Source organism: Mercenaria mercenaria, chromosome 6 (assembly GCF_021730395.1).
Source record: "Mercenaria mercenaria strain notata chromosome 6, MADL_Memer_1, whole genome shotgun sequence".
NCBI lineage: Eukaryota > Metazoa > Mollusca > Bivalvia > Venerida > Veneridae > Mercenaria > Mercenaria mercenaria.
The window spans coordinates 4151014-4178000 of record NC_069366.1 but is presented as its reverse complement, the minus strand read 5'-3'; the positions used below and the strand labels follow the sequence as shown (position 1 = coordinate 4178000).

At 36.7% G+C, this 26987-nt stretch overlaps 1 protein-coding gene across 5 annotated transcripts in view; it reads left to right on the top strand.

Moving 5' to 3' along the window:
- Positions 1-26987, top strand: part of LOC123549761 (maestro heat-like repeat-containing protein family member 1) — a 77347-nt gene that overhangs the window by 7238 nt on the left and 43122 nt on the right. For 4 of the 5 annotated variants that reach the window (XM_053544978.1, XM_053544979.1, XM_053544980.1 and 1 more), the window contains 19 exons: positions 589-687; positions 1325-1476; positions 2255-2395; positions 5802-5894; positions 6631-6709; positions 7124-7237; positions 7743-7816; positions 10481-10603; positions 11580-11687; positions 12044-12188; positions 13702-13742; positions 14060-14201; positions 17244-17407; positions 17729-17848; positions 18502-18624; positions 19606-19761; positions 20205-20407; positions 24335-24572; positions 25163-25270. In XM_053544978.1, coding sequence (XP_053400953.1) covers positions 589-687; positions 1325-1476; positions 2255-2395; positions 5802-5894; positions 6631-6709; positions 7124-7237; positions 7743-7816; positions 10481-10603; positions 11580-11687; positions 12044-12188; positions 13702-13742; positions 14060-14201; positions 17244-17407; positions 17729-17848; positions 18502-18624; positions 19606-19761; positions 20205-20407; positions 24335-24572; positions 25163-25270 — 2423 coding nt within the window. Of the gene's footprint in view, positions 1-588; positions 688-1324; positions 1477-1763; positions 1802-2254; positions 2396-5801; positions 5895-6630; positions 6710-7123; positions 7238-7742; positions 7817-10480; positions 10604-11579; positions 11688-12043; positions 12189-13701; positions 13743-14059; positions 14202-17243; positions 17408-17728; positions 17849-18501; positions 18625-19605; positions 19762-20204; positions 20408-24334; positions 24573-25162; positions 25271-26987 lie in introns of those variants that run through there. The other variant, XM_053544981.1, reaches the window with a different exon arrangement.

Below are 26987 nucleotides of genomic sequence, written 5' to 3'. Positions count from 1 at the left end.
TGATATATGTTCACTGTGATCATTGAGAAAAGATGTTGTGTCTGAAATCATTTGTCCCTAACCTCTGATTCATGTGGAGAAGTTAGTAGTTACTTGCAGATAGCACTGTTAGTACTGGTACAGAATCTATGAACACTGATTAGGTTTTCTCAGGGCAGTTACATAACTAAAATACTATTGCAAAACAGCACTAAACCCAAAACAAAACAAAAAAAAATACATATTGAAATGATGGCAAACAGTGCTTATTATGTAATGTTTCAGTTATAAAATTTGATAAAAGAAAATTGTTCTGAAATCTTTTAGAAGAACGGTGTGTGAGGTTCATGAAAACTTGTTTATCATGGTGTTTGCGTTGATAATCAAGTTTAAATTTGTCATTTTTGCCTGGAAAATGATATATTTTCATGAAACAAAGGCAGTGAATCTGGACCTCAGGTTGTGTTAGAATTTTCATCATGTCTGTGTTGGATATTCCTTGAGAAGTAAAATGTGTTAGAGTTTTCATCGTCTGCATCTGATATTCCTTGACAAGTAAGGTGCTAAGTGTTTTAACAATTTGGTAGTTTTATGTTGTTCGTCTTTCAGTATATGGTATGGTACCCCACCTGACGGCAGTTCTAGGTACAATGTTACCTATGTTGGGTATGGCCAAACAGGACAACATGAGATGGGTGTTTTCATCAGGTAACACTAGAAGTTAATTATTTCATACTGTTGTCTGGGTATATATTTGCAGTTGTTTTATTTTTGCTAATATTTGCAAATAATGCCACTTGTAAATGCAAAATATTCGTGAATTAATCAGCATCATGATATAAAACACAAACACTCAGGTTTTAGCAAATTCCTGACACCATGAATAAGGCTGCTAACTTAAGCTAGGAAATAGCAAAAACTAGCAAGTCTACATTATATATTTTTAAGTTGAAGCTGACTTTGATTATCTGTTGAGAAATGGTAATTGGCTTTACATATTAAACAGCATAAATTTTTAGAAAGGACATTTGAAAAAATTGCATGTACAATTACCTGGAACAGCTAGGGATTTTTGTATGCCACATATAGGTTCATGGGTACAAAACCCTAATGCTTCAAATGCATATCCAGCTTTAAATTGTACACACCCTAAAGTGATATTAGATTTCATTTAATGCTGTTACCTGTTGAATAGAGAGGCATGCAGTCTTGTTAAGAGCTGACATTTGTTTTCTTTTCTTTAGTAAATCTAAGCTATGTGAAAGAAATGCAATCAGCATTTGATGAGTGAATCTCTATATCCTGTATGAAATGATAATTCTTTTCCATGTTTTTTACATTTCAGCAATGTCAAAATTCAGTGAGGCAATCATCGAGTATATAGCGAACATAGATAAGGCACCGGACCCCACAGTAAAGAAGGAAATGTTTTCTGCCGAGATTTTCTCTGCTTATGATGTTATCTTCAATGTGTGGATCCAGTCCAAGGAGATGAAGGTAGGTATTCTGCTGTGTGGATCTAGTCCAAGGAGGTGAAGGGTACTCTGCTGTGTGGATCCAGTCCAAGGAGATGAAGTTAGGTACTCTGCTGTGTGGATCCAGTCCAATGAGATGAAGGTAAGTACTCTGATGTGTGGATCCAGTCCAAGGAGATGAAGGTAGGTACTCTGCTGTGTGGATCCAGTCCAAGGAGATGAAGGTAAGTACTCTGATGTGTGGATCTAGTCCAAGGAGATGAAGGTAAGTACTCTGCTGTGTGGATCCAGTCCAAGGAGATGAAGGTAAGTACTCTGATGTGTGGATCCAGTCCAAGGAGATGAAGGTAGTACTCTGCTGTGCATGTATACAATACAGCAAAAGATCATGGTAGATTACAGCTGATATACTTTAACTTATTCAAGTTGAAATTCATTTTTTTTCTAGGATATCAAATTTGTTTTGTTTTTGTCAATTTAAATACCTAATTAGCCAGTACGTTTTATCCTAAATTTTCTATTCAGTGAATGGCATATAGCATGTATTTAAAGCTTGAAGGAAAGCAAGATAGAATTTATTCAAAGCAGTGAGTGCCAGTTAGCATTAATTCAAGGCAGTGAAAACCAGATAACATTTGTTTAAAGCAATGAATGCTAGATGATATTTATTCATCTGTTATACTGGTAATAATTTCCATTTTAAAACTTATTTTCATATAATGAACTTTAACTAAGGAAGTTCCCTTACTTGTAAAAGAAAAAAAAACAAGTCTGTTGATATTTTATAATTTCCTTTACAGTTGAGATTGGCCATTGTTGAAGCACTAGGTCATATGACCCACCTGATGGCTCGAGACAAACTAGAAGAACAGTTACCACGGATACTGGCGGGAATTTTGGGCCTGTACAAACGTCATCCAGAGCCATTCCATATCACACAGGTAAAGGGATTGAATAGAGATACAGGCTTATTTGATTTATACAAAGTAAATGAGATACAGGGATAAAAAAAAAATCTGGGCCCAAGATCAGGAGTTTGAAGTAGCAGAATTTGTTTTATTGATATAAAACATTTGTTGATATAAAATTTTAAGTTTTTTGCTCACCAGAGCACTTTCATTGTCCACCATCCATCGTCAGTCGTCCGTCAACATTTGCATTGTGACCCAATCTTTTTGAAAGTTTGTCAGAATGTTAGTCTTGATGATCTCTAGGTCAAGTTCGAAACTGGTTCATGTGGGGTCAAAAACTAGGTCAGTAGGCCAGATCAAAGGAAAAGCTTGTGAACACTAGAGGCCACAATTTTGACTCAATCTTTATGAAACTTGGTCAGAATGTTTGTCTTGATGAATTCTAGGTAAAGTTCGAAACTGGGTTATTTGGGTCAAAAACTAAGTCAGTAGGCCAAATCAAAGGAAAAGCTTGTGAACACTTTAGAGGCCACAATTTTGACTCAATCTTTATGAAACTTGGTCAGAATGTTTGTCTTGATGTTTTCTAGGTCGAGTTCAAAATTGGGTCATGTGGGATCAAAAACTAGGTCTCCCTGTCAAATCAAAGAAAATCTTGTGAACACTTTAGAGGCCACAATTTTGACTCAATCTTTATGAAACTTGGTCAGAATGTTTGTCTTGATGAATTCTAGGTAAAGTTCGAAACTGGGTTATTTGGGTCAAAAACTAAGTCAGTAGGCCAAATCAAAGGAAAAGCTTGTGAACACTTTAGAGGCCACAATTTTGACTCAATCTTTATGAAACTTGGTCAGAATGGGTGTCTTGATGATTTCTAGGTCAGGTTTGAAATTGGGTCATGTGGGGTCAAAAACTAGGTCACTATGCCAATTCAAAGGAAAATCTTTTCAACACTCTAGAGACCACAGTTTAAGTTTGAAACTCATGAGAATTAATCAGAATGTTTGTCTTGATAATCTATAGGTCATGGTTGAATCTGGGTCATTTGGGATAAAAAACTAGGTCACCCGGTCAAATCAAAGGAAAAGCTTGTGAACACTAGAGGCCACATTTGTGACCCCATCTTTATGAAACTTGGCAAGAATGTTCATCTTGATGATTTCTAGGTCAGATTTGAAACTGGGTCATATGGGGTCAAAAACTAGGTGAGTAGGCCAGATCAAAGGAAAAGCTTGTGAACAATCAAGAGGCCACAGTTGTGACTCAATCTTTATGAAATTTGGTCAGAATGTTTGTCTTGTTGATCTCTTGGGTCAAGTTTGAATCTGGGTCATATGGGGTCAAAAACTAGGTCATAGGCCAGATCAAAGGAAAATCTTGTGAACACTCTATAGGCCACAGTTTTGACTCAATCTTTATGAAATTTTGTCAGAATGTTTGTCTTAATGATCTCTAGGACAAGTTCGAATCTGGGTCATGTGGGGTCAAAAAATAGGTCAGTAGGCCAGAAAGGAAAACCTTGTGAACACTCTAGAGGCTACAGGTGTGACCCAATATTTATGAAACTTTGAATGTTTGTCCTGATGATTTCTAGGTCAGAATCAAAATTGGGTTATGTGGGGTCAAGAACTAGGTCAGTTCGGCCAGATCAAAGGAAAAGCTTGTAAACACTCTAGAGTCCACAGTTGTGACTCAATCTTTATGGTCAGAATGTTTGTCTTGATGATATCTAGGTCCAGTTTTAATCTGGGTCATTTGGGGTCAAAAACTAGGTCACATGGTCAAATTAAAGTAAAAGTTTGTGAACACTCTAAAGGCAAAAGTTGTTACTCAATCTTTATGAAACTTGGTCAGAATGTTTGTCTTGATGATCTTTAGCTTAAATTTGAAACTGGGTCATTTGGGATCAATAACTAGGTCAGTAGGCCAGATAAACTCTGGTGAGCGATATAGGGCCATCATGGCCCTCTTGTTACTTAAGGTAGTGGACTGGTAATGACACTTGGGGTTTTCTGTGTAATTATGTATTTTCGTTAGGCAATTTTGCATTCTTCGGACGTAAATTTAGCTCAACATGCATGGCTTTTCGTAAAAACTGGAGAATGCCAACTGAAAAAATGTAAAGGGAAATTAATGATTGGCATTACCGGTCCACAACTTCAGATGCCTTCTAGTATTATGTGAAGTAATGTACTCATGTTTTAAGACTTTGTTATCCCCCGATGAAAGTCGGAGGGATATAGTTTTGGCTTTGTCCGTCCGTCCGTCCATCCGTCCTTCCGGAGCCATATCTAGGAAGTGGTTGGGAATATTTATATAAAACTTCATATACATGTTCACCACTATGAGTTTATGTGGCCCGTCAAGTTTCATTCAGATTGCCCTAGTAACACCAGAGTTATGGCCCTTAGAAGTTTCTAGTGTTAACTATATAGGGCACTGTAAATATGGCAATTTCTGCATCATAACTTTTGATATATTTGACCTAGAACTATGAAACCTAAACAGAATTAAGATAACCATAATGTAGTTGTGTAAACAGAATTTCGTTTGGATTTATTTTGTAACTTCAGAGTTATTGCCCTTTAATTATATAAAAATCCACATATTTGTACATAACAAACTTACCATAAGGTAGAATTTCATTAAATTTCTTTCATTTTTTTCCATGAACATTCATTGTAAACATGTGAAGTTGTGTACCCACACCTGGTCACCCCCTTACCTTGGTCATTCCCCCCTCCCCCCCCCCCCCCCCCCCCCCCCCAAAAAAAATAAAAATATTTTAGATTTTTTTTCAAACCTTCCATGAATATTTATCAACATGCAAGTTGTACCATTCTCCCACCTCGCTCCTCCACCCCAGTCATGCCCATCACCGATCATGCATCCTCTGCTCCCCCCCCACACTCACTTCAACCAAATTTTTTTCTCAAGTTGTAACTGCACCAACCCAGCCATGTTCAAGATATCTTACTTGACTGTGTTCTCTTAAGGACATCTGTTCTTTTAAGTTCAAAGACATATGTTAAACAGCAACACTTGGTGCCAAACCACTCAAAGACAATATTTTGTACCGGTTTAAACTTCAAGCTCATATTTCAATTAACTGCATTTAATTTTAAAAGCTAAGCTTATTACAGTAAGCATACTCCATTTAAAATAAATTCTTTAGTCAGGATCAGAGTGTCATACATTTATTGTATACTCTTTAATTAAACATTTGTTTTCTGTTAAATTGATTTTGACTAATGAAATTATTTTCTTCTTAGTAACATCCTTAACTTTTTGCCAGATATATTTTTTTGCCATTCCTCACCACAAACCCTTTCGGCGGCGGATACCAATTCATCGAATTTGCTTGTTAAATTTTGTTTTACTTACTAACTAACAGATAAGTTACATGGAAGTACTGAAACATATGTTTATATTGCAGGGTCTATGTAGTGTGTTGGATGCAGTGTGTGAAGAAGGCAGCACTATCCTGGAACCTCACCTGGAACATGTCCTTAATGCTCTCTTTCCACAGGTGAGTCTGTAGTTTTCTGTGTATTCTAAAACAAAAAAGAAACTACACTTGTCTTAATATTCATTTCTGTATTTCTAGTGGTAAATTCAACTGCTGTAGAGTACAAAGTGTTCTGTGGTATGTTTTAAAACTGTATACCAATCATGAAAGTATGATTGTAAGTAAAAATATTTACATTCGCCCTATTCTTTTCCATTGAAAATTATGAAGTTCATTTGTATGAACAGCTGAAGGAGAGGGGCGGAAGTTATGTCACCGCTGCTAAGTGATAACAAGCCACTGTTTTGACAACTTTTGCGTATAGTCAGGTAGAACGTTCCTTAGATTACGTCACAGTTGTTCTGTTTGGTGAACGGAATGGTCAGGAAGCTGATTTTAATGTTAATTGCAACAAAATATGTGCATTTTATTATTTAATCTTGTTTACAAATGGAAAGGAAATATAATGTAAATATAAGAAATGAAACTTTTTTTGGTGTTCATGCAAAATGAACGACAGAATAGGATCGGCGAATTAAACATGAATCGGCTAGTGTAATTCATAAATTGGACGATCCTTTTCTGTTGTTCATTACACATGAACACAGAAAAAAATATTACATTTCTTAATTAAAATTTTACTTCCAATAATGAAATCAAGAGTATGAACTAATCGTTATCATCTTGTGGTCGCCTGTTTTTCTACACAAACTCCCTTGATGGTACTCTGCCTTCCAGTATTTCCCTTCTGTTTCAGGTTTTTGCTCCAGTAGATGTGACCAACCCTTTAAGTATGAAGAACCACAATGAGGTTCTACGATGTTTTGCTGTCATTGGTAAGTTACCCTGAGCTTCCTCATATACCTCAGTATTTCTGGGTTAACGTTTACATTAATTGTGGTGAAGAAGTCCTCGACTGTATCTTGCAATTTAAGGTTTAAGAAAGGAAAGGACAAGAAAATAGCTGTTCGGTGTGCATCAAAGATAAAATATCAAAATATTGAAAACTTGGTTTAAATGGATTAATACACACAATCAAAGCTTGAGAAGCTTGCTTTCTCCCCATTAAAAGTGCAGTGCACATGTCTTGTTAAGTGAAGCCCATAAATTACGAAACAGTTGACTCTTTACCTCAACCCAAAGTAAATAAAATGTTTGAGCTACTGACCATCCATGATTGATTGGGTAAAGTTTGTTTTTATTTACAATATAATGATAATTATTGCTTATTTCATTTTCTAATTTTACAGCCCGGTCATTCTCTGGAAAACTGACTGGAATTCTGTTACAAAAACTTGACCAGAACAACGAGAAAATTAAAATTGGAATTCTGACAATATTCAAACATCTTATCAATGCAGCAGGTATTTTCAGCATTACTTTATTCTGTGTCTGAAATTTGTTTTCATAGTACACTTTAAATTGTGATACCTCTGCACTTTATGTAAACAAAATAACTAGGGAACAATAACTTTGTATACAAGGTTTTGCAATCTTAGTCTGAAGGTTGAGCTCAAAGTGCTGTTGGAACATTAAGTAAACATTCTCATATAGGCATTAACTTTGGTGATTCCCAGCAGTTGGATTAGAGTAACTTGATAATGCCTGAAGCCGTCTTTTCATTAAAGCTAAAATGAATTGGTGTAAAAACAAACCTGTTTGTAATGACCACGCATTGGAAAATGAAAGAAATTGGTCTTTGTTGACAGGTGGTCCCAGCACTGGTAAATTTTCGTTATTGATAGTTAAACAGGAAGAGAAAATAATGGCCTTTATAGGCAGGTTCTATAGTAGTGGCCTTTATTCGGAGGTGGTCTTTAGCACAGGGTTTGACTGTATACACATGTATTATGTTGTTCTTTCTTTCAGCACCATCTATGGAAGACAAAAAGGAAGTGGTGTTGTCAGGGTTGAAAGGTGTCACTCAGGAACACAGTAATAAAGTAAGGAAGAAAGAAATATAAATAACTGTAAAACATTATTGTAGTTACTGTTTGATCCACCAAATATGGATTGTTGGTGGGGGCGGGGTGGCGGGGGGTGGGGGGGGTCTTGAATTGCAGCCTTATTGTGCAAAGTCCAGATGTAAGTTAATCATCCATCTAAAAGGTATTAAGTGGTGGTAGCAGATCTTTTTGAGATTTTAGTCCACTAGAGCAAAGTGTGCTGAATGTGAGATTTTATGATCACTCACTGTTTGCCAAACATCCATCCATTTGTCTTCAGTCTGTAAACCATTTTCTTCAAACAACATCTCTTAAACTATTTAGTCGAGGTTGATGAAACTTGGCCTGGATGTTCCTTGGATGATCCTTTTCTAAAATTGTTCAGGTGGTTCCGTTTGATTACACATAGTAGAAAAATCTTCAGACAGCATCTCCCAAAGTACTGGTCTAATTTTAAAAAAAATAACTTCACACACGTGTTACTTTACCGACCTACCTGGAGTGTTCAAATTATTCCTATTCATAAAAAAAATATGGCCACACTTTTTCTTTATATTTGTATAGAGAAATGTTAGAAATCTTTTGTCAGAAACTGGCTACCCAATTTCAAAATAATTCATCACTGATGTTCCTTGGTGAATGGTCAAATTATTCTGACTTGTCAAAAAATGTGTGTGTTTGTCTGTATTTAAAAATCTTGCCAGAAACAGCTGGCCTGATTTTAAAAGTTTTGGTCCTCTTGTGAAGATATCTTTGTTACTCTATTCTGTGGCCAAAAATGTACTTTTCCCTGTATAAGTCATAGCCCATGAAAATTTTGAAATTTCTTTTTGTTCATAATCACTTGTGCCAACACAATAAATGGTCCACAAAGTTGTTCATAGAACAACCACCTCATGTGCCACAAAGTTGTTCTATGAACAACTTAGTGGCACAGAAGGTGATTGTTCTATGAACAGTTTAGTGGCACAAATGGTGATTGTTTTACAAAATGCCACAAAATGATCACCTTCTGTGCCACTATGTTGTTCATAGAACAGTCACCTTCTGTGCCACTTAGTTGTACATGAAACAGTCATCTCATGTGCCACTAAGTTGTGCATAGAACAATCACCTGCTGTGCCACTAAGTTGTTCATAGAACAGGCACCTTCTGTGCCACTTAGTTGTTCATGAAACAGTCATCTCATGTGCCACTAAGTTGTTCATAGAACAATCACCTTCTGTGCCACTTAGTTGTTCATAGAACAATCACCTTCTGTGCCACTTAGTTGTTCATAGAACAATCACCTGTGCCACTTAGTTGTTCATAGAACAGTCACCTTCTGTGCCACGAAGTTGTTCATAGAACAGTCACCTTCTGTGCCACTAAGTTGTTCGTAGAACAGTCACCTTCTGTGCCACTTAGTTGTTCATAGAACAGTCACCTTCTGTGCCACTTAGTTGTTCGTAGAACAATCACCTTCTGTGCCACTTAGTTGTTCATAGAACAATCACCTTCTGTGCCACTTAGTTGTTCATAGAACAGTCACCTTCTGTGCCACTGAGTTGTTCATAGAACAATCACCTTCTGTGCCACTTAGTTGTTCATAGAACAATCACCTTCTATGCCACTTAGATGTTTGTAGAACAATCACCTCGTCATGTCAGCGCAATAACTCAATAAGTGCTTATGTAATATATATACACTTATTGAGTTACTGCACTGACATGACGACCTGTGCCACTTAGTTGTTCATAGAACAATCACCTTCTGTGCCACTTAGTTGTTTGTAGAACAGCCACCTTCTGTGCCACTTAGTTGTTCATAGAACAATCACCTTTTGTGCCACGAAGTTGTTCATAGAACAATCACCTTCTGTGCCACTTAGTTGTTTGTAGAACAATCACCTTCTTTGCCACATAGTTGTTCATAGAACAATCACCTTCTGTGCCACTTAGTTGTTCATAGAACAGTCACCTTCTGTGCCACTTAGTGTTTGCAGAACAATCACCTTCTGTGCCACTTAGTTGTTCATGAAATGATCACCTTCTGTGCCACTTAGTTTTTCGTAGAACAATCACCTTCTGTGCCACTAAGTTGTTTATAGAACAGTCACTCTCTGTGCCACTAAGTTGTTCATAGAAAATCACCTTCTGTGCCATTTAATTGTTCGTAGAACAATCACCTTCTGTGCCACTTAGTTGTTCATAGAACAATCACCTTCTGTGCCACTAAGTTGTTCATAGAACAGTCACCTTCTGTGCCACTAAGTTGTTCATAGAACAATCACCTTCTGTGCCACTTAGTTGTTCGTAGAACAATCACCTTCTGTGCCACTTAGTTGTTCGTAGAACAATCACCTTCTGTGCCACTAAGTTGTTCATAGAACAGTCACCTTCTGTGCCACTTAGTTGTTCGTAGAACAGTCACCTTCTGTGCCACTTAGTTGTTCATGAAATGATCACCTACTGTGCCTTAAAGTTGTTCATAAAAGAATCACCTTCTGTGCCACCAAGTTGTTCATAAAACAGTCACCTCCTGTGTCATTTAGTTGTTCATAAAACAATCACCTCCTGTGCCACAAAGTTGTTCATAAAACAATCACCTCCTATGCTACTAAATTGTTTGATGCCAATTATCAGCTTGATACGAGTTCAATGATATTTTTTTTGATTTCAGGTGAAGAAAGTGTTTGCTCAAATTGTTATAGCAATGGGTCACCATGGTTACATGGAGCTAGAGGGTGGTACACAGATGATAGAGTTTATTGTGACACAGTGCTCATCACAGGATGAACCACCAGTAAGTAAAATTATGTTACTGTAGGGTGCAAACTGCATTTGATATCTTGAAAAGATTTTTTACACAATGAATTGGGTTTCATACATGTAGGTTATTGTACCTCCACACTTAGTTGCAGACCGCAACCTTTAATACACTTTGTTTCCCTTTATGGGATCTTCATTCTAAGCATCTTACATGCCAGTTCTTTCAACCTGAGGGCCAGGGTAAATTAGATTGAAGTTACTTATCTACACTGTCCTGAATACTGCGTTATTGCCCAAAATTGCCTAAAATCTGAAATGAAATAAATTCTGTTTTTTCCTTTCATCCAGAATTATTGTTTCATCAGTCTACATGCGATATTTTTCAGCTTACTTTTGTTGAAGAAAATATCTATAATAAATGAAAATAATTTAAACGTTATGGGAAATCTCAAGTTTTTAAACCATGTATTAAATATATCTGAAATTTTAAAGACAGCTGTAACTGTTGAATGTTAACAAATCAAAAGTATTATGTACCTTGTCACAGACTTGTTTTTATAAATTCAGCTTGAAAGATGCACATGTAAAATGCTCCTTGACTCATATAAGATAAAACATAATGTATCATTGATTAGGAATATAAGTCATTAAAAAATATCATTGATTCTGAAGTCTTTACAGTACTTCTATTTATATATGATCAAAATTGTATTTAAGTTTTTTATGTTGCTTAACCCATATCCTGCTAAATTTTTATAATGAACTTGTCCATCTTTCAGTTTGGACAGTACCATTAAGTGTTAAAAGGGGTGCTTATTAAAAAGATACTGACTGAATGGCGAACAGTGCAGACCATGATCAGACTGCATGGATGTGCAGGCTGATCTTGGTCTGCACTGGTCGCAAAGGCAGAATCACTTGCCGCCAGCAGGCTAAAGGTTAATATATATTCAGTAACATCAAAAGATACTGTATGCTTGTGATTACTATGAAATCATATGTATTTTCAGGGTACGAAGAGATCACCTGACCCTGAGCATGTGACCAATGTTCAGTTACGACAGATGTGTGACCATGTGTTACAATTACTCACAAATACTGTCGAACAAATGGAAAATGTAATCTTAACTCTTTGATAGTTATTTAAGATTTTCAGTTGTCACCAGCAGTTTGAGTACAAAGATTTTATTTTATAATCTTGAAAAGATTGAACTGTGGAACACTGGGAAAATGTAATTTCATTTATAATATGTCAAGTGTCACCACTGTTTGGTTATAGTACATAGATTTTACTTTATAGTTTAGAAAACATTGAACTTTTTAAAAAGAATTTTGAACTTGTTTTACTTCATTTGGAGCTTAAATTATACATTTCAAATTTAAAAATAGTCCATATGTCAGAAGTAATCAAAAGTAAATTATATAATTGAAATAAAACATGTGCAACTAAAGATGTGGTGATCTGTACTTTCAGGTTTTATGGCCATACTTGCTGGAGCTTGTGGTACCAGAGAAATACACGGAGGGTGCAGGGGTTGTGTGCCGTTGCCTAGCAACCATTGCTAACAAGAAAAGAGAAGAGAATGCTGATGATTATGAACTTGACTATGAGACTCAAGGTAACCATTTGTAGCTATGTGTTAAGACTTCAGCACACCTTAGCACATAGTTTCTTCAGCGTTAACTGTCATCAGTTGTTAGCAGTTTGACTGATACACTTTACAGTTTTGGCCTTGTTTTAATGAAACTTGGCCAGACTGTTACCCTCAATAAAATCTCTGATGAGTTTGTTTCTAGTTAGTCTGGGTTCAAAAACAAGGTCACTAGGCAAATTTATAGGAAAACCTTGTTAACATTGTCAGAATGTTTTCTCTTTATAAAATCTAGGTCATGTTCAAGATTGGTTACTTGAGAGGTTGAATTAGGTCAAATCAGATAAACTTTAGTAACACTCTTCAGGCCACATTTTCTACTTGATTGTCGTAAATCTTTGCCAGAATATTTACCTCTGAATTCTAGGTCAGGTTTAGAATGGTTTTAGGTCATTTGAGGTCTAGAACAAGGTCACTTGTTTAAATCATAGACAAATCTTGTTAACACTCTGGAAGCAAAATTTTTTTTGTACTTGATCTTCATAAAACTTTTTTAGAATGCTTGCCTCTATGAATTTTAGATGAAGTTTGAAACTTGATTATCTAGGTCAAAAACTAAGTCATTTGTCAAATCATGGAAAGAACTTGTTAATAGTCAGCCACATCATTCTCTACCTGATCTTCTTGGACTTGATCAGAATGTTTTTTCTGTTTAATATCTAAGATAAACTTTAACTGAGTCAGTTGGGTAAAAATCTAGGTTTCAAGGTCAAATCATTAAAAATCTTGTTAATGATCTACCAGATTTACATGAAACATGGTCAAAATGTTTGTCTCTATGAAATCTAGATTGAATAATTTCTCAAAAATCTCCGATGACTCTGTAACAAAGTTTTTCAAATTTTCCCGGTTTGTCAAAAACACGGCCAGCAGAGAAGGTAGTCACTCTTTTGAATATGTATGTAGTATTAACTGTAAAAAAATCTTCCTGTCAGGAAACACTGGCCCAGTTTAAAAATAATTTTACAGATATTGTTCATGCGTTACCCTCTACCAAAATTCTTCAAGCAGTCTTGATAAACTCGGTTGATTCATCTATTGCCATCATGACCCTCTTGTCATGTTTAAGTTAGACTTTCTAAGTGTTTAGCCAGAAATCTTTAACAACCATTTTTATTCTCCGTTAGTGACTAGATATCTAACATTGTGGTTGTAAAAGCTAATTTTACAAGTTTTATATTTTTCTGGTAGATCTAGTTAGTAGAAAACTTGCACTGGTTTGTCATTATCAGGTTAAAGGTCAAACTCATAAAGATGTGGAGAATGTAAATAGTTTACGTCAGTAACTTGGGAAGTTCACGTCAGGAGCTACGGATGGGTTGCTAATGGTCAATAGCTGACTTCTGTAGATGATATATTTGGCAAAATTAGATATCAAAATAAGAAATGTAAAACTGTTTCTATCAAAACAATTAAATATGTGAAGTTACTATTCATGACAGTCTAAGCCTTTCGTTCTTACCTTCTTTCTTGTTTACAGCCAATTTACCAAAGCCAGCAGCTGTGATAGCAAGACTTGTGGTAAGTTCATTTAAAGTTAGATTATGCCTAAACTTTATATTTGAAAAACTGAACAATTATTATATAGTATGTAAAATAAGTATTTTTGTGTGTTTAAACAGCACCCTGTGTTAGGTTAAAAATATGATATACTACATAAATATATAACTAGCAACTAGCTAGAGCATGAATTTGTACTACCATTAGAATTTAATTTGAATGTAGCCCATACACACACGGTTATTAATAGATTTAGCCAAAGTAGATACACTTAGTTTATACTTACTTATTTTAGTTAAAAGTGGTGCTAACCTTTGTATTTCTTTAATGTATTTCAGACATTAGCTGGAAGACCACAGAATGGGAGACAGAGAGGTGTTCATGTACTGAACCTGATGAAAGGGCTGTCCCCTAATCTACATGATAATCTTGTTGAACTGTGGGACACTGTGATACCAAAATTAGTGCAATACCTAGAAGGTAAGAAAGGGCTGTCCCCTAATCTACATGATAATCTTGTTGAACTGTGGGACACTGTGATACCAAAATTAGTGCAATACCTAGAAGGTAAGAAAGGGCTGCCCCCTAATCTACATGATAATCTTGTTGAACTGTGGGACACTGTGATACCAAAATTAGTGCAATACCTAGAAGGTAAGAAAGGGCTGCCCCCTAATCTACATGATAATCTTGTTGAACTGTGGGACGCTGTGATACCAAAATTAGTGCAATACCTAGAAGGTAAGAAAGGGCTGCCCCCTAATCTACATGATAATCTTGTTGAACTGTGGGACGCTGTGATACCAAAATTAGTGCAATACCTAGAAGGTAAGAAAGGGCTGTCCCCTAATCTACATGATAATCTTGTTGAACTGTGGGACGCTGTGATACCAAAATTAGTGCAATACCTAGAAGGTAAGAAAGGGCTGTCCCCTAATCTACATGATAATCTTGTTGAACTGTGGGACGCTGTGATACCAAAATTAGTGCAATACCTAGAAGGTAAGAAAGGGCTGCCCCCTAATCTACATGATAATCTTGTTGAACTGTGGGACACTGTGATACCAAAATTAGTGCAATACCTAGAAGGTAAGAAAGGGCTGTCCCCTAATCTACATGATAATCTTGTTGAACTGTGGGACACTGTGATACCAAAATTAGTGCAATACCTAGAAGGTAAGAAAGGGCTGCCCCCTAATCTACATGATAATCTTGTTGAACTGTGGGACACTGTGATACCAAAATTAGTGCAATACCTAGAAGGTAAGAAAGGGCTGTCCCCTAATCTACATGATAATCTTGTTGAACTGTGGGACACTGTGATACCAAAATTAGTGCAATACCTAGAAGGTAAGAAAGGGCTGTCCCCTAATCTACATGATAATCTTGTTGAACTGTGGGACACTGTGATACCAAAATTAGTGCAATACCTAGAAGGTAAGAAAGGGCTGTCCCCTAATCTACATGATAATCTTGTTGAACTGTGGGACACTGTGATACCAAAATTAGTGCAATACCTAGAAGGTAAGAAAGGGCTGTCCCCTAATCTACATGATAATCTTGTAGAACTGTGGGACACTGTGATACCAAAATTAGTGCAATACCTAGAAGGTAAGAAAGGGCTGTCCCCTATACCAAATTAGTGAAATACCTAGAAGGTAAGAAAGGGCTGTCCCCTAATCTACATGATAATCTTGTTGAACTGTGGGACACTGTGATACCAAAATTAGTGCAGTACCTAGATGGTAAGAAAGGGCTGTCCCCTAATCTACATGATAATCTTGTAGAACTGTGGGACACTGTGATACCAAAATTAGTGCAATAAGGGCTGTCCCCTAATCTACATGATAATCTTGTTGAACTGTGGGACACTGTTATACCAAAATTAGTGCAATACCTAGAAGGTAATCAGCTTTCACTTGGATGCATTATATTGTGTTCTTTAGAGAACAGGGTGCTCAAGGTGAGATAATGTGATCTTTTACTGTCTTACGTCTCAAAAAGTATTTGACTTGGAGCCATAAAACATAACAAGATTGTTATATCGCATGTAAAAAATTGTGCAGCTGGTGTCCTGTTTGGGATTGTTTATATCTTAGAAAATATTTCATCTAGTGTCATGAAACCATGTAGGAATATAAGTCAGTATGGGAGTTTTTTATGCCCCCAAAGGGAGGCATATTAGTTTTCAATAGTCCGTCCGTTCGTTCGTTAGTTCGTTCGTCGCAGTGTTAATTTTTTGCATGAAGGCACTTTACTCGCGAACCACTGCACCCAGGACCTTCAAACTTCACTTGCTGATAGTACTTATTGAGTATACTACCCCTACTGACTTTGGGGTCACCAGGTCAAAGGCCAAGGTCACAGGGACCAACGTTAACTTTTTGCATGAAGGCACTTTACTCGCGAGCCACTGCACCCAGGACCTTCAAACTTCACGTGCTGATAGTACTTATTGAGTACACCACCCCTACTGACTTTGGGGTCACCAGGTCAAAGGTCAAGGTCACAGGGGCCAATGTTAACTTTCTGCATGAAGGCACATTACTCGCGAACCACTGCACCCAGGACCTTCAAACTTAACGTGCTGATAGTACTTATTGAGTACACCACTCCTACAGACTTTGGGGTCACCAGGTCAAAGGTCAAGGTCACAGGGGCCAACGTTAACTTTTTACATGAAGGCACTTTACTCGCAAACCACTTCACCTAGGACCTTCAAACTTTACATGCTGATAGTACTTATTGAGTACACCAACCTTACTGACTTCGGGGTCACCAGTTCAAAGGTCAAGGTCACAGGGGTCAACGTTAACTTTTTGCCTGAAGGCACTTTACTCGCGAACCACTTCACCCAGGACCTTCAGACTTCACTTGCTGATAGTACTTATTGAGTACACCACCCCTACTGACATTGGGGTCACCAGGTCAAAGGTCAAGGTCACCAGGTCAAAGGTCAAGGTGCTGCGGGGGCATTTGTCACCATTAGTGACAGCTCTTGTTTTATTACACTCTGCAAGACCAGAGTCAAAAAAAAAAAGTTTGTGCCCCATGTTTCTCAAAATGTACTTTACCTAGAGTCATAAAACATTGTTATACAGCATGTGAAATTGTGCACCTGGTATTCTCCTTGGGATTTCACTCAGCCAGACCAGAGTTATGGCCCTTGACTTAGTGAAAAATATACATAAAGTGCTTAAAAGTTTGTGTTGCATATATCTTAAAAAATAAGAGTCATGAAACTATATACAGTGACAGGAGTGAGGGCACCTGTGTTCTATGGACACACATCTAGTTTTTTAATACAAAAAATATAGAAGTCACTGAAAACAAACTGAGAATTTAAATCTACCACACCTATTAAGTTGTTGATAAGAAAATCCCACCCGCAGTTTAAGATAAGTCCAGAGACTGTATGGAACCTCGTTTTTAGACAAATCTCGACTGGCGCTGGAATTTCTCGATCAACAATTCATGGGAATAGTTGATTCACTGTATTTGGTGATTTATTTATGTGAATAGATCCTGACAAGCAGGAGGAATGGTCTCAGAAGAACTGGGAGGATTTGTTACTGAAGATGTTGTCTAAATCTCTCGATGTTGTCGACCATGAGGAGTGGATTGCAGAGTTTGGTGAGGCCCTTGCCAACCAGATACCTATGTATAGCAAATATTCAGAGGAAAAGGTAACAGTCAGTGTTAAAGTATAAGTACCAGTACTTAACCATTACCCTGCTAAATTTCTATAATGAACTTGTCAATCTTTCAATTTGAACAGTACCATTTACTGTTAAATGGGATGTTTACCAAAAAGATACTGACTGAATGGGGAACAGTGCAGACCTTGATCAGACTGCACAGATATGCAGGCTGATCATGATCTACACTGGTTGCAAAGGCAGAATCAGTCGCGATAAGGGTTAATTTTGAGTTTCTAGAATTAATTTTATACTGTTAATTGTGGATATGTTTTTATGTTATGGACCACAAAGTTTTTTGTTTTGTAGAATTTCCTGTACAAGTGTATTGGGATTGTCATGCGCAAATCAACAAAGAAGGATTTTGTGAACAAAATGTTAGATCAGGTGTTTGGTACAGTCAAGCATACCGACCAAACTGAGAGAGAGGTACACAATAACTATGAAACAGCTAAATTTGGTAGACTTAAAAGATTTGGTAGAAAAGATACAGTGTTTATTTTGGTTTCTCGATTGCATCCAGATTTTGGTGTTAAAAAGGTGTAAAAAATTTGTTAATTACAATGTTATGAAGTAAAGTTCAAGATTCTGTATTGTAGATTTTTGAATTCTGTTTATTACAGGGATATGCAGTAAATTTAGGATTCCATATTGTGTAGTTTTCAAACTTTATTTGTTACAGGGATGTGCAGTAAGAAGGATTCTGTTTTGTGTATTTTTCGAATTTTATTTATTACAGGAATGTGCAGTAAAAAGGATTTTTGTAGTTTTTAAACTTTATTTGTTAGAGGTATGTGCAGTAAAACGGATTTTGTTTTGTGCAGTTTTCAAACTTTATTTTTTACAGGACTGGTATATGCAGTAAAGCGGATTTTGTTTTGTGCAGTTTTTAAACTTTATTTTTTACAGGTATGTGCAGTAAAACTGATTTTGTTTTGTGCAGTTTTCAAACTTTATTTTTTACAGGTATGTGCAGTGAAAAGGATTCTGTCTTATGTAGTTTTCAAACTTTATTTTTTACACTGATGTGTAGTGAAAAGGGTTCTATGTTGTATATTTTTTTCAAATTTTTATTATGACAGGGATGTGCTGTAAGTTTAGGATTCTGCGCTACATCTCACCTGGATGCTGTATTGACCAAACTAGAGACAGTAACTAAAACAGACATGGCACAGAAAAAATCTGGAATGTTCAGCTTCATGAAGGTAATTTGAAATGTGCAGTTCTCATAAACTTGTGGTATATATATCTCCTTATATATTTTAAAAAGTGGTCTCTTTTATAGAATTTGACATTTCAGTAAAAAGCAAATCTTAAATTTTACAGACATTTTGATATCGTGTGCTATATATTAGTTGTTTTTTTTTCAAAAAACCCTTACATTTTCTGATAAAGGCTTGTAACCTCTATTTTTATAGCCATAGGTAATGACATACAATTTTATTACAGCTTTACTAATCCAGACTGTTATGTGTTATAACATCTGTCCATAAATGTTAGCATTTAAATTTCCAACTGAATTGTGTAAGTGCAGGGGAAGTAGACTATTAGATATCTGTTCTTGTAACTACTTGGGTAAACCAAGAGTTGTCATTCTTTTTGAACATTCACAGAAATATAATAAATATCAGAACTTCAGTTATTGATATAAATAAAACTTTATTCTAACATGACTCGGTTTGATTTCCAGTTAAACAAAGAAGGAAATCATGCTCTGTATATTCTGCGATAAACACCGGTTGATGCACGAAGCGGTAAGAGAGCATTATGACGTCAATTATGACGTCAAATTGCCGCATGACGTCCGATACATTACTCCTCGCGTAAATGAAGTCCAGTATAATATTTATTAAAATATATCAATGAGCATGTCAGAATGAAAACAATCGAGGCCTTCTTGTTATTTATCGTCTAATTTACCACGGTTCATCATTCAGATGCTTCAGTATTTAACCACTCGGGCTAACGCCCTCGTGGTTCAATCCCTACGCATCTGAACTCTGAATGGTGGTAAATCAGACGATAAACAACTCGAAGGCCTTGATTATTTGTTAAAAAAATTCACGTTTGTAAAATAATTTTTGATTATTTCAAGGAGTTTAAAATCTGTTCCTAGATTTAATTTAATGTGTCCCTGTCATTTTAAATTTTAAGTTCTATCTCTCTATATTGATATATTTATACAGGGTGACGCAAAGTCCGAAGCTGATATAGAGAGGATTAAGGCAACACTGATGTTATGTTATGGTTATGTAGCCCTTTATTCCCCACCTAGTCTCATCATATCCAGAATGGAAGCAACAATACTCCGATCTCTTACACCACATTTTGCCAATGTCAAGGTATGTAATACTCCAATCCCAAACACCACATTTTCCCAATGTCAAGGTATATAAGACTTCGATCTCATACACCACATTTTGCCAATGTCAAGGTATATAAGACTTCGATCTCATACACCACATTTTGCCAATGTCAAGGTATATAAGACTTCGATCTCATACACCACATTTTAAAAAGGTATGTAATGCTCCAATCTCTTGCGCCACATTTTGTCAATGTCAAGGTTGCATGATAATGTACCACAGTAGACATAAAATAGAAAAAAAAAAACACTAACAGTAAGCCTAGGGAGACTTTCATTAGATATCAATAAACATTTAAAATTTCCATAAATTCAAGATTTTAAGTCCACAAATGCATGTAATTTTGGCTAGAACCATATTTTATGCCAAGGAAAATAAGTGATTTCACAGTATTTGCATAAAATTTTATTTTGCATCAGGACACAAGTGTGAAGCAGAATTTAATCCGAGCTGTGAATCAGATTGGTCAGGCTTTACATCCCAGCCATCTTGGACAGACATATAATTTCTCCAACAGAGGAGAGTTCCTGACACACCTGCAGTCATACATGCAGCTAGAGAGTACACAGAATATCGGAAATGAAACACGCGCACTTGCTATGAAATCGTGTACAACCCTTGTGTATCCTTGAATAAAAAATAAAGTCTGATATAGTAACAGAGGGAAATTACAGGACTGCCTGCCCTGAGGATACGAGTTTTATGCCTAACATCCCATTCTGTAATGTCTTAAGGTAGCGGACCCATAAACTCGGCAATTTCTGTATGATTACATACTCTTGTTATGCAATTCGGCATTCTTCAGACGGAAATGTAGCAGAACGAGCGCATGGCTTTCCTTAAAGAAACGGAGAATGCCAAAATCGCATTCAGAGAATACGTAATTTGCCAATTGTCATTACAGGTCTGATACCTTAAGTTGTTATCTGACAGTTAGTTAAAGATATCCAATATGTGTTTTTGTCAGGTTTTGGTGGTTGGTGCGAGGTGTTACCAATGGTAAGGGAAGTAGTTTGCACCGCCTGACTATAGCTAATCTTTACCTTGGAAACTAGCCCTTTATTGTTTTCTTGTTTATTTTTGTGTGTGTATTTTTTGTAGTTTTTAGCTCACCTGAGCACAGGTGAGCTATTGTGATCGCTCACCGTCCGGCGTCCGTCCGTCTGTCATCTGTCTGTCGTCCGTCTGTCTGTCCGTCCACACTTTCCTTTAAACAACATCTCCTAAACAAACAGGCTAATTTTGATGAAACTTCACAGGGATGTTCCTTGGATGGTCTTCTTTAAAAATTGTTCAAAGAATTGAATTCCATGCAGAACTCTGGTTGCCATGGCAACAAAAAGGAAAAACTTTAAAAATCTTCTTCTCAAAAACCAGAAGCCCTAGAGCTTAGATATTTGGTGTGAAGCATTGCCTAGTGGACCTCTACCAAATTTATTCAAATCATGACCCCTGGGTCAAAATTGACCCCGCCTTAGGGGTCACTTGATTTTACATAGGAAAATCTTCAAAAATCTTCTTCTCAAAAACCAGAAGCCCTAGAGCTTAGATATTTGACATGTAGCATTGCCTAGAGGACCTCTACTAAAGTTGTTCAAATCATGACCCCGGGGTCAAAATTGACCCTGCCCCAGGGGTCACTTGATTTTACATAGGAAAATCTTCAAAAAATTTCTAAAAATAAACAGAAGGCCTACAGCTTAGATATTTGACATGTAGCATTGCCTAGTGGACCTCTACAAAATTTGTTCAAATCATGACCCCCAGGGTCAAAATTGACACCGCCCCAGAGGTCACTTGATTTTACATAGGAAAATCTTCAAAAATTTTCTAAAAATAAACCAGAAGGCCTAGGTCTTAGATATTTAACGTGTAGCATTGCCTAGTAGACTTCTACAAAATTTGTTCAAATCGTGACCTCCGGGGTCAAATTGACCCGTCCAGTGGGGTTACTTGATTGTACATAGAAAAATCTTCAAATTTTTCTAAAAATAAACCAGAAGGCCTACAGCTTAGATATTTCACGTGTAGCATTGCCTAGTGGACCTCTACAAATCTGTTCAAATCATGACCCCCGGGATCAAAATTGACCCCGTCCCAGGGGTCACTTGATTTTACATAGGAAAATCTTCAAAAAATTTTAAAAATAAACCAAAAGGCTTAGATCTTAGATATTTCACGTGTAGCATTGCCTAGTAGACTTCTACAAAAAATTTTCAAATCATGACCCCGCCCCATGGGGTCACTTGATTTTACATAGGAAAGTCTTCCAAATTTTTCAAAAACTAAACCAGAAGGCCTAGATCTTAGATATTTGATGTGTAGCATTGCCTAGTAGACTTCTACAAAAAAAAATCAAATCTGGACCCCCCAGGGTCAAATTTACCCCGCCCCAGGGGTTACTTGATTGTATATAGGGAAATCTTCATAAATTTGCTAAAAATAAACCAGAAGGCCTAGATCTTAGATATTTGATATGTAACATTGCCTAGTAGACTTCTACAAACTTTGTTCCATTCATGACCCCTGGGATAAACTTGGCCCCGCCCCAGGGGTTACTTGATTGTACATCAGAAAATCTTCCAAAAAAATTCGAAAAATCATCAGTTTGACATTTGAAACATGTAGCTCATATTACTCTGGTGAGTGATCCAGGGTCATCATGACCCTCTTGTTTAGCTCACCTGAGCACATAGCGCTCATGGTGAGGTATTGTGATCACGCTGTGTCCGTCGTCCATCGTCCGTGCATGCATGCGTGCGTCCGTCAAGTCGTAACTCCGTCGTCAACATTTGTGTTTAAATGACATCTCCTCCAAAACCAATGAATGGATTTTGATGAAACTTGGCCATGATGTTCCTTGGGTGGTCCTCTACCAAAGTTGTTCAAACGGTTCTGCTTGGTTGCACATAGGGGCTGCCAGAGCTAAAAATAGAAAAAACTTCAAACGACATCTTTTCCTAACTGATGGTCCGATTTTGAAATAATTTCACTCAAATGGTCCTTATGTCACCCTCTACCAAGATTGTTCAAATTATACCAATTCGTCAAAAAACATGGCCGCTGGAGGGCGTGGTCACTTTTCCCTATATGTATATAGCGGAAAATTAAAAAATCTTCTTGTATGAAACTGCTCGCCCAAATTTTGAATAATTTTACACAAATGGTCCTTGTGTGACCCTCTACCAAGATTGTTCAAATTATTTTGATTCGTCAAAAAACATGGCCGCCAGAGGGCGTGTCACTTTTCCCTATATGTATATAGTGGAAACTTTAAAAATCTTCTTGTGTGAAACTGCTAGCCCGATTTTAGAATAATTTTACACAAGTGGTCCTTGTGTGACCCTCTACCAAGATTGTTCAAATTATTTTGATTCATCAGAAAAACATGGCCGCCAAAGGGCGTGGTCACTTTTCCCTATATGTATATAGTGGAAACTTTAAAAATCTTCTTGTTTGAAACTGCTAGCCCGATTTTAAAATAATTTTACACAAATGGTCCTTGTATGACCCTCTACCAAGATTTTTCAAATTATTTTGATTCATCAAAAATCATGGCCGCCAGTGGGCGTGGTCACTTTTCCCTATATGTATATAGTGGAAACTTTAAAAATCTTCTTGTTTGAAACTGCTAGCCTGATTTTAGAATAATTTCGTTTTTAAAGCCTATTGCAATTAGAGAAACCATTAGCGAACAGAATGGATCCTGACCAGACTGCGCAGATGCACAGGCTGGTCTGGATCCATGCTGGTTGCAAATGCACTATGTTGATTTTCTCATGGCGCGGCTCATTTATACACCTCTAAAACTCAAAGAACCCATCAGCACACATTCAAACAAGCAACCAAATTAAAACATCAGATTCACAAAAGAACCAACAATTCCAACCGCCAACAAACAAAATATCAACTTGAAATAAAGCACAATTAAACAACCAAACAACCAAAATATTTGCCGAATTAATCAACAATTATGTACAGTGAAATGTACGCCACCAATCTCCAACAAATAAATCAAGAAACAAATCTTTACTTCAGTAATCGAGCCACCAATTGACTCTAACTCACTTTATAACTGCATGTATAACATGCGACTTTCTCTCGCTAAAGCGCGAACAAAACTGATAAACTCTCATAAAATTGTGTAAAATTTCATTGTTCCTGTCAACACCTCTGTTATTTGGCCCATTTTCTCTCTACTGCAGTGATTATTTTATCAGCGAGGTTTTGACAAGCCGTACAATATAGCGACATGTAAATATAGATAACTTTTTTTTCAGTTGCCGTTTAAGCTAGTTTACAGTATATGTTTACAACTTACGGTTTAATGCCGTTTTGCAACAAGCAACAAAGAATTATTTTGACTGTTTTTCACTGAAATATTGAAAGTATTGCTTTTCTAACCAGGGAATTTTGCACATTCTCTATGTGTACAGCTATTTTATCTTGTTTTTGTACATGAAGTTAAAAGCCTTATTGAACTTAAATAAAATTTGTGATTTTCATTGCATTATGAACATTTTTAGGTTCTCCTTAACAAAACACTTAGCAAATTAGATCCTATATTAAACGATGCAGACATGTTTGATTTGGTTAAGACGGCAACAGACTGCGTTTTTCAGCTTCCACTAGACGGTGGTTTTACACCAAAGAAAGGCCGTGATCAGGCAGCAGATCAGTTGGAGACTGAGGTGTTAATGGAGGGGACAGAAGAGGCACTCGAGGAACTACTGACAGAATTACTCACTAAAGACTGCACCCCTAATGCATTTGACAGTATACTTAAGGTTTGTTTGGTTTTGAACAACTTTATTGTTACCTTATTCAGTCCTACTTAAATGACCAAATGAGGCAATTCTGGAAGTTACCATGTTTGATTGCCTCATCTCATTAATATTTTACAAAATAAATGGTTTCTAAATTGTTTCAGATAATCTAATGGCTTAGTAAATTGTTATTTACCTAGAGCTGGAATTCTGTTAGAGTATCTTGTTTGTTTTTCACAGTGGATATGTCACAGTAAAATAAGTCAATCATAATATTATTGTTACATTAAAATTGTTATTGAGCAGGAGTGATTTTGTCCGAGGGGATTTTGGTCCTACATTCTTTGGATTGTGTAAATAAGTAATTTGTTCTACATGTATGTACTAAACATGTGTAGCTCAGTTGTGTGTAGTCAAAATTTATCTTTATCTAAAAATTGAATTTCATGTTTTATAGAGACTTGATTATTCTACATATAAGCCATCTTTAACAAGTAATTAAAATGAAAAAATATAGTGATATGTACTAGTTAACTTGTTAGAAGTAAAGATACTACTATTACATAAATGCTAATAGATTTTAAAAGACAGCTATGCGTATTATCTTTCAGCATTTGGTACCATGGTTTTTATCTCTACATGATCATGAGAGACAACGGGCAATGAAAACAACACATGTATTACTGAAGTTCCTGTTAGAAAATATGGACAGTAGCAAGGTAAAATATGCTTTTTATACGCCCGAAGGGACGTATTATGTTATGCCCCCGGTGTCCGTTTGTCCGTCCGTCCATTAGCAATTTCTTGTCCGCTCTGTAACTCTTGAACCCCTTTGAAGGATTTCGAAGAAACTTGATACAAATGTTCACCACATCAAGACGATGTGCAGAGCACATGTTTCGGATGGCTTGCTTCAAGGTCAAGGTCACACTTTGGGGTCAAAGGTCATATGAGTTTGTTTAGTGTCCACTCTGTAACTCTTGAACCCCTTGAAGGATTTCAAAGAAACTTGGCACAAATGTACACCACATCGAGATGACATGCAGAGCGCATGTTTCGGATGGCTTGCTTGAAGGTCAAGGTCACTCTTAGGGGTCAAAGGTCATAAGACTTTGTTTCGTGTGTATATTGCTCTGCATTGCGGTGTTCTTGTTTTTATTTGGCAGATCCCTTTCTTGTTCACTTACAATAATTTTTTTTGCCCCCAAAGGGAGGCATATTAGTTTTCAACTGTCCATCCATTCGTTTTTTAGTTCGTTAGTTAGTTAGTTCGTTCGTTCATCACAACGTTAACTTTTTGCATGAAGGCACTTTACTCGCGAACCACAGCACCCAGGACCTTCAAACTTCACATGCTGATAGTACTTACTGAGTATACCACCCCTACTGACTTTGGGGTCACCAGGTCAAAGGTCAAGGTCACAGGGGCCAACGTTAACTTTTTGCATGAAGGCCTTTTACTTGCGAACCACTGCACCCAGGACCTTCAAACTTCACGTGCTGATAGTACTGATTGAGTACACCACCCCTACTGACTTTGGGGTCACTAGGTCAAAGGACAAGGTCACAGGGGCCAACGTTAACTTTTTGCATGAAGGCACTTTACTCGCGAACCACTGCACCCAGGACCTTCCAACTTCACTTGCTGATAGTACTTATTGAGTACACCACCCCTACTGACTTTATGGGCACCAGGTCAAAGGTCAAGGTCACAGGGGCCAACGTTAACTTTTTGCATGAAGGCACTTTACTCGCAAACCACTGCATCCAGGACCTTCAAACTTAACATGCTGATAGTACTTATTGAGTGTACCCCTACTGACTTTGGGGTCACCAGGTAAAAGGTCAAGGTGCTGCTTGGGCATTTGTCACCATTAGTGACAGCTCTTGTTTTTGAATTACTTCCCTTTTATGTTACTATAAATAGCCTATTTTGTAACTTTTTTATTATTGGCTGTAGGGAAAAACAGAAACCACTTTTCTTTGGTACAACATGGATAGTATCTCCAATATATAGGTGTATTTTGACATATCTGTACTTGGTAAGGATTTTTTTGTGGACTTAGAATTTTTTTTTGGAAATTCTTTCCTTTGTTGTTCCTGTCCTTTGGGCTTCAACAGTCAAGTTCTTTAAATTTTGCTCTCATCCTCTGATATAACCCTTTGTCCGTATATTGCCCCACTTGGCGGAGCTCTTGTTTATTATATACCTATATAAATTCTGTAAAAAAATTCGGCTTGTATTTCACAATTAAATATGAACAGTCAGAAAAAAATTCCGTATTATACCTTTTAAATTCCGTATTGTACCTTCCGTATTGTATGCTGTCGAACTACTTTCATTAATATGCATGACCTGACACAGTTCTATAAATAGCGCACATAAAAACTTCACTTAGTTCCATTTTAACATCGATTAAACATTGAAGATTTCGT